The sequence below is a fragment of the Protomyctophum bolini genome (genome assembly GCF_963924005.1).
Source record: "Protomyctophum bolini genome assembly, chromosome: 14".
Lineage (NCBI taxonomy): Eukaryota > Metazoa > Chordata > Actinopteri > Myctophiformes > Myctophidae > Protomyctophum > Protomyctophum bolini.
Genome location: NC_137875.1, coordinates 20,456,982 through 20,470,014, shown reverse-complemented (window position 1 = coordinate 20,470,014; position 13,033 = coordinate 20,456,982). Strand labels below are relative to the sequence as shown.

The following is a 13,033-nucleotide window of genomic DNA, read 5'->3' as shown; positions in this document are numbered from 1 at the left end:
TACCGAGTCAGCTGGCAGAATTGGTTTCCAGGCTGTGTTAGAAGGTGAAAATGCCCTGTCCCGCGGGATCCCTACTACTACTAGTAGGGCCGCCTTTGTTTGCTTTTGCGGTGGGGTTTGAAAGCAGGCCACAAGGACCTATCATGATATCAGTGTGTGTGTGGGGGGGGCAGCACACGGACACACACACTACACTATAGCGGTGACTGTTCTCAGACCAGCGAGGCCTCGGCTAGTCATAACTCTGTGATTTCCAGGGGCGTCTGTGACTGGCCGTCTCCTCCGTCCTTGGTGCGGTGCATCGGCGTGGACTTGGCCGACTCGGTGCGAGCGTTGCGCTCGCCGTACAGGCCGTCGCCGCCGTCCAGCGCCTCCAGGGAGCGGCCCAGGGCCCGCTGGTCGTCCTCCGGCAGGCTGTTGACGTCGCCCGAGCTCAGGAGCGTGCCCGTGCTGCCGTGGACCACGTGCACGCCGTCGGGGCCCCTCAGCTCCACGGGCAGCTTGTGCTTGAAGCGAAGCGTTCCGCGGCCCCCGCCGCCGCCCATCCCCAGGCGCTCGTCCTCGTCCTCGTCCATGTCACTCTGGATCAGCTGTCGGGATGGGGGAGTTCAATTAGTGTTTGACACAGGTGATCTGGACACGCTATGCTGTATTATATAAGTATACTGTATTGAGGAGCAGTACAGCTGGGAAGAGAGTCAAGTCTGGAGGTGAGTCACTGAAACAAAGTGAACCAGAAGTGCAGACGGAAGAGCAAGTGAGTCTACAGTGGGTTAAGCTCAGTGGTGGACATTTACTTCAGTACTGCATGCATTTAAGTACTTTTCTTTTTTTCCATCTGTAGGCCTACTTTATTGGGTATTCCCATGTTTTGAGCTTGTTAATCCGCTATTTCCCATATATTTATCATGCATACATACATACATTGTTGTATTGAAATTTTGAAACTTTCCAAAGGGGGGGGGCCCTTTGGAAAGTTTCAAAATTTCAATACAACAATGCTTTGATATGAAAAAGAAAATGTACTACATCCTAATATGTACTTTTGTAAATATGTGTATGTTTTTTTACGTAGTGTAGCATGGCTTTATTTTATTTTGTATTTTTTTAAGTCAAGTTCAAATTTGACTGAGCAACTTTGAGTAATATTTGACCAGAAGTATCTATTCATTGACCCAAGTAGTATAGGGTTGAGTACTTTGTCCACCACTGGTTAATCATGCCCAGGACGTCTCCAGACATCTGTATTATGTACCCAGTGTAGTGCCAAAATACAAATATATATATTTTTTGAATCGTCCAAAAAACGCCGGGCACTCTACATCTCTATTCTGAAAGAATCCATGGGCACAAAATGTTAATTTATACTCCATTGCATGACGATGTTGCTTGCCAACAAGAACATGTCAGTGTATAAATTAGGCTGTGGGGGTCACACCTGGCTCAAATAGTAGTTGAACACTTTCTTCCCTATAGAAAATAATAGTTCAGATGTAAAGTAAGTTGACAATCACAGATAAACTATATTTTATACCTGAATTCTCACTTATAGTTTCTGCTGATAATCAGTCACACAATGGTGACATACTGTATACTGTAGAATCTACAGTATGCAGTATGTCACAATAAAGATGCAAGGGGCATCAGCTACTCTACTCACAATAGAACTGTTCACAGTGCTATTTGACCCAGGTCTGATGCACACTGTGGTCAGGAAGAGCAAAACTTAGCCTTTCACTAAACAAATTGGTAAATCCACAAAAGGATATTAAGCAAATCAGAAAACAACATTTCAGAAAACGGAAAGAGTAGATATACTGTAGAAATATTCGTCACTATAAAATAGAATATTGTATTACTTTTTGTGTGTGTATTCAATTAGGCCTATTTGAGTATCTAGGTCTATAGAACATTATAACCCTGGTACGATGATGTACCAGGGTACCGTATTTGATGTATTACCGTGTGTGAAGGACTTTTTGTGAAGCAGATCGAAACGATAGAAGAGAGATCACTGCAGCAGCAACCATGCAAAACCAAGGACTACAAACCTCACAGCCGTACAAGATACGAACTCTGTGATGACTACAAAAATGGAAGGAAATGGATTGGAGAAGAAGGAACACAGGGAAAGAAGCACACATGCTATTTTAACACCATGGAACTGCTGAGATGACAAAACGGACACTTTCCAAATCATGTCCTGAACGAAAACATTACTAAGTGTCTTAGTGGCAGCATTACCAACAAACAGACCAGCGACAAACAGACCAGAAGGAATGTTTTCGGTTTAAAACTGTGTATAATATCATATATATATATTATAACTATTACCTGTCTGTTGATGTTTGTGTTATGGTTACTACTGGGTGGAAGCCCCATGAAGGGTATTACAGGACATCTTATGACATCATAATGAGAAAACTACAGTTTAAATGGGAGGGAGGGAGGAAGAGACAGAGACAGAGACAGAGACAGAGACAGAGACAGAGACAGAGACAGAGACAGACAGACAGACAGACAGACAGACAGACAGACAGACAGACTGAGAGAGAGAAAGGGGGACTGGAAGAGGTGGCGTGTTTATGTGGGCACACATAATCATCAGATCCTATTTCTTTCTCCATTATTATTAAGGCTGTATGCAACACTATTATGTTGGTCTTGCATTGAGTGTTTTCAGTTTGACGAAACAGTTTTTTCTGTGATGCTGTAATTGGTTTAGTGACCGTTATAATGTTCTGCACTTCCAGGCCACCATAGTTTAAAGCCAGCAATGCCCAAGAAGTAAAGAGAATTGCACATCAAGCTGCAGAGGGGGGGAAAAAAGTGTGAAATAAGATCGCCCTCCAGTGGCGGGAAACTGGAACAGCACACAGCAGCAGCAGCAGCAGGTGAAGAAGTCCTGCCGCTCTAGTGAAAGCCCACCTCGGTCATGGATGAGTGGTCTCCCATGCTGGTGGATTTGGTGACCAGTCTTTCTGCAAAGAGCTTTTTCAACCTCAGGTAGTCATCCAGGACCACCTTGAGCAGGGAGCCCTGACGAGGACGGCAGTTATGCAGTGTTGATTATTGACAGCCAATTTAGATTGGTCTCTTGAATAGTTTTCATTTCGTTTTTAGTCACATTTTAGTCACCTGGAATGTTTTGTCATAAGACTTTAGTCGACTAAATCTACAGTTGATTTAGTCGACTAAAATGTATTTTGGTGGGCCTTGAGGCCCTTGATGCCATTGTAATGGCTGATTTTACACTTGCTGAAAATAGCAGATTTCCCACTTTCATGACATAGTGGATAAGTTGGAAGGATCATCCATCTGACATCGTTTCCCATACTGTATATTTTGTGAAAAATGGACAGAATGATACATTTGAGTTTGAATTTCAGTGACTGCATTTACATTTACATGCAGGTTCGTGCAGGCAAAATGGAGGGTTAATTGCGACCAAAACCAAGTTCTGCGTTTAGCTTTGATCGCTGTAGTGTACAAACGGCTGGTCAGCCATTTGTATAGCCTCAAAAACACTGTCGCCTGAAATTATACCAGCAATTTGCTCACAGCTGTTTGAAGCTGTGTAGATTTTGCACAAGAAAGATTCCACTTGCATAGCCAGGTAAATACCCTGATTACTGGGAATAATCAGATTATATTAGATGTAATAGAAATGTGTTTTTGTTACAGTACATCCATATAGAATTTGTGAGATAACATAATCTGGGTTTACCGTAAAACATCAGATATGGTGAAGTTGATGTCTTACAGCTACATATTTACACATTTGCACAAGTACCTGAAATAAATCAGACTACAGCAGGCTACATTTCCAAATAAATAAAACATATTGAAATAACCACCTCAGGTTTACATGCAATATAAATAATGCATGACCATTTCAAAATTTAAATTACACTTAATCAGGGTAAGATGGACTGTATGCATGCTAACACACTCATTGAGTTTATACCCATATGGAAAAAAAAGTAGAAGAAACATATATGTTGTCCTGTTGCCTCCAATAGTAAGTATTTACATTTTTTATGTATGTCATTTACATGTATGTCATGTAAAGTACATACTAGATTTTATATGTGAACTCTTGAAAGTGGCACCTTTCATACAATCCTCATATAAGACAATAAAGTGAATCATGTATGAATCAAGTAAACAACATGTATGTGATCTATGAGGTAAGTACATGGCAAACTGTATTTTCCTTACATGTTCCATACAATGTTTGTAGTTTTAAATTATATGAGATATATCCTTTCCATATATAAAAAAAATACAATTATAGTATGTATTTTATAGTTTGTAACCATTTAATTTACAAGAAAAGTATGCTTCTTTTATATGATTTTTATAACATTGTTATATGTCAGCCAATACATTATACCTTATAGTTATAAAAAAAACATATGTTTTATCTATGACTATATATAAGTTTTTATATGTGAAGTGTATGATAGGTATAAAAAACATATGCACTATAGACCCCTGGGAGATGGTTGCTGAGATAGAGCACCACACCTACTATACCATCAACTCCCAATTCTTCCCGCATCACTTGCCGCACCCAAGCTGTGCTACTCATACGCTGAGTTGCCAGTGCCCAGGATCGAACCCACAAACTTGTGGTCTTAAGGCGAGAGCTCTACCGACTGAGCTACCCAGACACATCCTGACATATGTGAAGTGTTTGATATGCTCTCTTTATGTTTTTTGTTTTTTTTAGAAGATTCTTATAAGTTACCATAGCAGTATAAAATAAAATGCATTGGGAGGTACATGGGGGGACAATGGTGGTGACACTGGCTGGGGGGGCACTGGCAGGGGGGGCACTGGTTGGGGGGGCACTGGGGCCTTGTGTCACACTGCAGGGGGGACACTGGCTGGGGAGGACACTGGGGGCTTGTGTCACACTGGGGGGACACTGGCTGGGGAGGACACTGGCTGGGGGGGGGGGGGGGGGCATCACACTGGGGGGACACTGGCTGGGGGGCACTGGGTGGGGGGTGTCACACTGGGGGGTCACTGGCTGGGGAGGACATTGGCTGGGGGGGGGGCACTGGGTGGGGGGATCTTAAATAATGTAGGAGTCATAAAATGTAAAAGGGAATACAACTCATTATTTTGTCATCTCATGTTATTTCATTGTAAGATTAGGTTTTGTTTAATTTGGATGTCTCTGTGACATACATGGCCTGTATTGTATGGTTTCTATACAATATCCTATCAGATTTTGGTTTCACTGATGTTTGCCCAACTCTACAAGTTTGACAACACACAATTACTAAGGATTTTGTATGTGGATTTACTGCAGTAATTATTTATAAGTTCATATGTATTTCAATTTATACTAATTTACTAATAATATTGTATGTGGATTTACCGTCACATATAGGTCTTATAAGTTACAAAATTATATAGGTTTCACTTTACAAAAACTTACTATGGCTCTTATATGTGCTTTGACTGTTATATATAGTTCCTATAAATGACGAAATTATATAAGTTTCACTTTACAAAAACTTACTATGGCTCTTATATGTGCTTTGACTGTTTTATATAGTTCCTATAAATGACAAAATTATATAAGTTTCACTTTACAAAAACGTATTATGGCTCTTATATGTGCTTTGACTGTTTTATATAGTTCCTATAAATGACAAAATTATATAAGTTTCACTTTACAAAAAAATACTATGGCTCTTATATGTGCTTTGACTGTTTTATATAGTTCCTATAAATGACAAAATTATATAAGTTTCACTTTACAAAAAAATACTATGGCTCTTATATGTGCTTTGACTGTTTTATATAGTTCCTATAAATGACAAAATTATATAAGTTTCACTTTACAAAAAAATACTATGGATCTTATATGTGCTTTGACTGTTTTATATAGTTCATATAAATGACAAAATTATATAAGTTTCACTTTACAAAAAAATACTATGGCTCTTATATGTGCTTTGACTGTTTTATATAGTTCCTATAAATGACAAAATTATATAAGTTTCACTTTACAAAAAAATACTATGGCTCTTATATGTGCTTTGACTGTTTTATATAGTTCCTATAAATGACAAAATTATATAAGTTTCACTTTACAAAAAAATACTATGGATCTTATATCTGCTTTGACTGTCATATATATTAACTACAAGTTTCATGTAAAACATATACAAATTTAGTAATTTTTTTTCCATATGGGTACCCCTGGATGAAGTAGTCTCTCACCTTAATAGGCCCCTCCCTCATGATCTGACCCAACTTGGCGATGTTGTCGTACTCCTGAATGGCTGCTCTTAAATAGCGGTCATCCTCAGGCTTAGCTTGAGGCTCCCTGCCAAATGTCCCCTGTAAATAACACACACACAATCAATGGAACATCTACACACAGACCCACGCGCGCACACGCACACGCACACACACACACACACACACACACACACACACACACACACACACACACACACACACACACACACACACACACACACACACACACACACACACACACACACACACACACACACACACACACACACACACACCAAAATCAAAATGCAATGATATATTGGGGTGACTGAGAGGCCAAACCCGTGAGAATTTAGGACTGAGACCAGATTCTACAAAAGTCTTCTAAATCATGACAGTTTTCAGAAAAACCTATCTCAAAATGTTTTGTTCCAGGTGCAGCGGTACTGACATGAGTGCGTGCCGGGCTGTTCCACAGGTCTGTGATCTCACTCAGGTTCTCAGGCAGGTCGTCCTCATGGTCGGCCTGGGCAGCCAGCTCCAGGTTGCGGCAGAACGGGTCCAGCCACACCGGGTTAGCTCTGCGCACACACAGAGACGCGCATATATATATATATACCCTATAGCTGCCATTGAGACTCACTTACCAAACCTATCATATGGATTGGATTGTAGTAGTGCTGCACGATTTAGGATCAAATGTGAATCTAAATTTCCCCCACAAGAATTGAGATCACGATTCTCTTTTTTTTTTACATGAAAATATTGTCTTTAGTCTGTTGCTGAACATTACTCTCTTAACATAAGTGTAGCTAAAATGAACTGGACAGCCAACTAATGCTGCACGATTCTTGCTCAAATTAAGTAATGAGATCGCATAGGAGTCTGATTCTAAATCACAATCTTTTTCAGATTAATCGTATTCGTGCAGTACTGGGTGTGGTGAAATAGAACCCCATACCATGGATATGAAATCTCAAGCTACAGACTGTAGGTCCAGGTGAAATCCACAACAAAAGTTAAGGTGAACTTAAACACAAATGTTCGATAGGTTAAATATAGAGGAAACAAAACATGAGACCATAAACAAACCATCACAATACACCATATAGCCTGTTGCGAGTTAAATGTAACACTACTGACCAATACCGTATGGGCACAAAATAAATATCTCCTTGCATAACAGCAGAACGAAATGATAGAAATAAACAAATAAACACCCACAATAAGGCAAAAATGTAAGCTCACCCCTCAAAGGAGTACTTGTTGGTGTTGGGCATATCTAGGATGTCCATGAGGCCCTGGTTCCCTGAATGGCAGAGGACAGAAAGATAGACCCGTTAGAAAATAGAAATACAGCCCTAGACATCTTGCCACATCTCACTGTTAACTGCTGGAAGTGAATGTACCCTTCATTGTTGCCCAGCTCTCACCTGTAGACCCAGCCACAATCGCCTTCAGCTTCCTCTTGTGCCTGCCACAGGAAACAGAGAAGTCATGAAGTGATACACGAAAAACATTTAAAACATATAATACAATTATTGAGGCTACGTTACAGAATGACGTGTGGTATTATTGAAAATGAAGAGTCTTACACTCTGCGATAATGCCAGTTCATCAGGGCAAACAATATACCAGCCAAGCACAGCAGCACAGCCAGGATAATTATGACCATCTGAGAAGAGAGAGAGAGAGAGCATGGAGCTTTAGCTTACCTAAAGATAAGATATCAATAGGAAGGTGCACTCTGTGCAATGCATATCTGCAAGGCCTGGTGGTAGTCCATCTAGTCATCACCCATTTGTGGTGTCACAGAACCATTTTTATGGGCCACGACCAGAGTAAAAACACCATTTTCTTTTGCTACATTAAAAATATATATATATATAAAAAAAGATTTCGTTTTTTTTTATTTAAAAAAGGTAAAAGAATGCATACATTGTAAAACCAACAAATCTAAGAAATCCCATGAATAAAAATATAATTAAGAAGTAACAAAAATATATGATCTATAAAGCTCACTTCGCGCCACGTTGTGTGCTTGTAGATGGTAAAGTTTCACTCGTTTGGGTCCCAGGCAAACGGGCTAATCCCGTTAAATATTTACACAATATGTGTGATCGGTGCAGGGGTTTGCGAGATTAGCCCAGACTCACAGGACACAGACTCACAGACAGATGCTGCAAACAAAACTGGGGCGAAAAAATAATCCCCCTTGCTTGCTTTATTTGGCCTGGCTGGCGGGATAACAAAACGCAGGCCCTCGGCGCTACACACAGACCTGCAGCGTGGACGGATCCTCGGGCACTTTGCCACTGACGGCAGGCTGGACGTCCATGACGTTGTAGTTCCTGAAGAGGTTCCTGAGCTGCTCCTGATTCTCATCGATCATCTGGATTACCCTGCCGGAAAAAACACATACGGTATATATATACACGTCACGTCATGGCGACAAAGTGGTCCTTGAGGGGGGGTGCCAGGCGGTACGTCCCCAGCTAAATGATGGAGATTTGGTAACCCTATACCCATTCTAGATAAGATGGGAGCCCCTTTTGGTATTTTTCCCCCTTCACGACGGGAACCCCTTTAGGCGTTCTTGTTGTTGGTATGTACAGTATAGAAACATAACATTTTTGAATTTTTTTAATACAATTTTTTTTGTCAGAGTTTTGTCAGAAAACTCGGTCAGTATTTAGAAGCCGTTTTTAGAATCGGCCTCAGTCCTAAATGGGTTAACTCTTGAGAGCGTAAAATGAAACCAAATGGACCCTTATGGGGCCATTTGGTTTCATTTTACGCTCTCAAGAGGTAAATTATTGTTAAACATCTGCATTACTAGAACATGTTCAATTGTTATTATTAATTGTTATTTTTGTCGTGGTACCACGTCAATACAGCATGGAATTGTGGACAAAATCTTATCCAACGACAAAAACATATTTTCTAGTCTTGGGTAGGGGTGGGTCCCGAACCTCGGGACCAAGCATGTACCGAACCGAACTTGAGGGAGTTCCAGGGGGTCCTCAGCTAAATGATAGTTTGGAACCAAATGGACCATTATGGGTCTGTAACTGAGTGTACAAATGGTGTACAAATGGAACCAAATGGACCCTAGCAATTTGTACACTCTCAGAGTTAAATTAACATTGATTTGACAAAATAAATTGGGGTCCCAGAGATAGAAATGCCATTAAATGGGAGTCTGTAGACTAATGCATGTCAAACTGGGGGTTCTTGAAATTTAAATGGTGGAGAATCACTGCTAGAGCCGTAAACATCTTCTCTTATGGGGGTCCTTGGCATATGTTTGCAAATGGGGGGTCCACGGGCTAATGAGTGTCAATTTGGAGTTCCTTGACATGAAAAGGTTTGGGAACCACTGCTGTAGAGAAACTCAAATGAGTGTATACTTTTCAACGTCCATGATGCGGTCCGTCTGCTTGTCAACCACATGGATCAGCACGTCCGTCTGCGAGAAATTCACCCTCCCCTTCTTGTCCACGTGGAACTAAAGGAAAGAAGAAAAGGAAGAAATCAGTTGGGTTTCAATTGATCCACGTGGAAATGTGGAACTGGGATAGACAGAAAGCCACACAGACGGCTAGCCCCTTGCAGAGCCACGCAGTTAAAAAAAACAACAACAACTAGAAACTGCATGGCTCCCATGTGGATCTTGGACTTGATGTGGCTAGCCTGCAGTCAGTCATCTATGGCGTGTATACCACATAATACGGTATGTGACGTATGACTACAAATATGGCACGTAATGTATGTTTGACGCAAAGGTTTTTCAGCCCAATCCGAGCCCCAGCATTGACTTCCATTCCGTGTTAACGTTGAAAAATATCCTACGAGCTATGCCTTTGGCCTGATGACAGCGTGTACAAGGAATTTACCATCATAGGTCGTCCAACGGTTTAGCTCTGGATACGCACGCACGCACGCATGCACACGGCCACGCTATTCAAAATATAAAAAAGAGATTAAGAGAGGTCAAACAAGTAAGTGGCAACCTGTTGGGACAACAGGCTCATTAACACCCAATGAACCCTCGCCTTTATTAAGACCTGTGTGTGTCAGTGGTGGAGGTCAAGCAGATCAACCAAATTACACAGGAGACAATGTTGTTTTCCCCCGCAAAGGGAAGACACTTAATGAAATGAATCCAGTGTTCAACATGCTTCCTCAGTGAGGCACGGTCCAACTTATAAACGGTACACGCGTTTAGGTTGCACTGCACGATTCAACCAAGAAAAGGATCTGGTTGCGTCTCATCGCTTGCTATTGTTTCTATCCAGTGGTAGAAAGTAACTACTGTAAGTACATTTACTTAAGTACTGTACTTACATACAATTTTGAGGTATTTCTATTTTACTTGAGTATTTCCAATTTCCAATACTTCTACTCCACTGCATCACGGATCCAAATGTTGTACTTTTACTCCACTACAATTATTTAAAAACGTTATAGTAGCAGATTTTGATTATTATTACAAAACATACATTAACCACTTCAGTGCTATATACATTTCGGCCATTTGAAAATAGCAGATCTACAAGCTCACAATGTGTCGCGATGTGAGGCATCGAGCTTGTAGATCTGCTATTTTCAAAATATTTGTATACATTTGAAAACTTGAAATGAGACATTCTGCATAACGAATACCGGTAGGCTACTTTCTAATGTTGGTACTTTAAGTACATTTTGATGCCAATATTTAGTACTTTTACTCAAGTCAATTCAAACAGACTTTCACTTGTAACAGAGTATTTCTATATTGCAGTATTGATGCTTTTACTAGTAAAACAATCGATTAATTTTTTTTCCACCACTGGACTAAAACACACTGAAAGACAAAATATGTTTTCCACACTTTCAGAGCATATCCGTGTGGTCATCATATGGGCATACCTAACAGTCTATCTACCGGTATCGGTATGCCAAAGTCCATATAATTACTTCCTTTGAATGAAAACGTGCTGTGTGATGATGTGTCGAGTCCTGCACGAATAAAAATGAAGCTTGATTTCATTCACCTGTTCCTCCAACACAGCTGGTTTTGATTACAGAACTATTCTGTTTTTAAACTCATTCAAGATGACATCCAGACAGTGCATTACTTGTTAAACGTATTCATCACGCTAAAATATGTATCTGAAAACATTATAGGTTAGAAATAAACCACAAGCTTTGCTACGCGTCTGTCTGTGTCATGTAAACCAGGGGTTCTCAACCCATGGGTCGCGACCCCTCGGGGGGTCGGAAAATTATTTTGGGGGGTCCCCAAATAGTTTAAAAAATATATTTTATTTTTATTTTTATTTATTTTTTGCAACTGAATGGCCGGAAAATGGAAATGAAGAGTTTACATATAGTACACAGTATACATGCATACACCTTCCATAATGATTATATCTGGTTTCAGTATTTATTTATGGTGTATTGTCTCTATTATTTAGGTTATTGTAGCAGTCAATTTATATTGGGGGTCGGGAGGGGGCGGGGCGGGGGTCTCGAGACATTGCCAAAGCATTTCCGGGGGTCCCCGGCCAAAAACGTTGAGAACCCCTGATGTAAACAAACAAGCTCAACGCGTCGCGCACACGCATGTAGCAGAGCTACGTCCCATACCCTGAAGGGATGCGGACGTTCTGATTGGTTCAGAAACACACAGCTTCCCGTTTCAGAGTGAAACTTGGAAACTCTCCAAGCAGCAGCAACAGTCCACCTCACCTGTAAGTCATCCGTGTTGACGATGGCTCCGGTAATGTTGGACAGCAGCTTGATGAACTCGTCCTGGAAGAGGCGCACGTTCTCGGGGATCTCGTTGATCACGATCTTGACCCGCTGGTCGTCCCGCAGGATGTAGATCCTCACCGTGGTGATGTCGATGTGGTGCGCCTCGTCCTGCACGTACACCTCCACCAGGAAGAAGCCCGGGTCGTACGCCGTGAACAGATCGTAGGTACGGATGATACCGTCTGTCTCGCCTGGGGATGGCACAAGGCACACAGGAATGGAGCTGTTGCACAGGACAGTGGTTCTCAAACGTTTTCATGTCAAGAACCCCCAAATTAACACTTATTAGCCTACGGACCCCCATTTGAAAAGATATGCCAGGGACCCCCCCCCCCCCCCCATAAGAGAAGATTTTTACGGCTCTTGCAGTGATGCTCAATTCTTTTTAATTTCAGTTAAGGACCCCCGGTTTGACATGCATTAGGCCTCGGACTCTCATTTAATGGCATTTCTATCTATGGGAACCTAATTTATATTGTGAAATCGATGTTAATTTAAATCTGAGAGTACACAAATGGAACCAAAATGGACCCATCATGGTCCATTTGGTCCAAGATTTAGACTCTTGTAGATGTATTTATCAATTCTGACACTTTCAATCTACGAGATTATATCTTTCTCTTAGATGGAAAACGGTAATCGCAGATATTGTAGATAATCTTTTTAATCTAAGCCTAGACTTTTAGACCATTTACAACCCATTTTAGACGGCCATTTAGACATATTTTAGACATTAAATAGCCTGAAAAAGGCTCAGTGGGTATAAGAACACACAGGATGTCATTCCATTTGATTTCACTAATTAGGTCTGAAAACAAAATCTAATGTATATCCAGCGCTAAAATGCAACTATCAATATAGACTGAAAGAAAGTAACAAATGCTCTTATTGACGGCTAGGCTCCTGGCTCCATGGTGTGAAAAAGACCATGATAAAGATTCAGAATTCCATAGCACGTATGTGTGACGGG

General features: G+C 41.0%; 1 protein-coding gene across 2 annotated transcripts in view; it reads right to left on the bottom strand.

The window, feature by feature from the left end:
* Positions 1-236: 236 nt before the first annotated feature.
* The window catches only part of cdh23 (cadherin-related 23), a gene marked incomplete at both ends in the record, with an annotated part of 270,347 nt that continues 257,550 nt past the window's right edge, over positions 237-13,033 (bottom strand). The window contains 10 exons of one of the 2 annotated variants that reach the window (XM_080782539.1): positions 237-590; positions 2,929-3,039; positions 6,244-6,363; positions 6,716-6,845; positions 7,513-7,573; positions 7,698-7,738; positions 7,860-7,939; positions 8,546-8,666; positions 9,675-9,772; positions 11,998-12,254. In XM_080782539.1, coding sequence (XP_080638665.1) covers positions 237-590; positions 2,929-3,039; positions 6,244-6,363; positions 6,716-6,845; positions 7,513-7,573; positions 7,698-7,738; positions 7,860-7,939; positions 8,546-8,666; positions 9,675-9,772; positions 11,998-12,254 — 1,373 coding nt within the window. The remainder of the gene's footprint in view (positions 591-2,928; positions 3,040-6,243; positions 6,364-6,715; positions 6,846-7,512; positions 7,574-7,697; positions 7,739-7,859; positions 7,940-8,545; positions 8,667-9,674; positions 9,773-11,997; positions 12,255-13,033) is intronic. The other variant, XM_080782540.1, reaches the window with a different exon arrangement.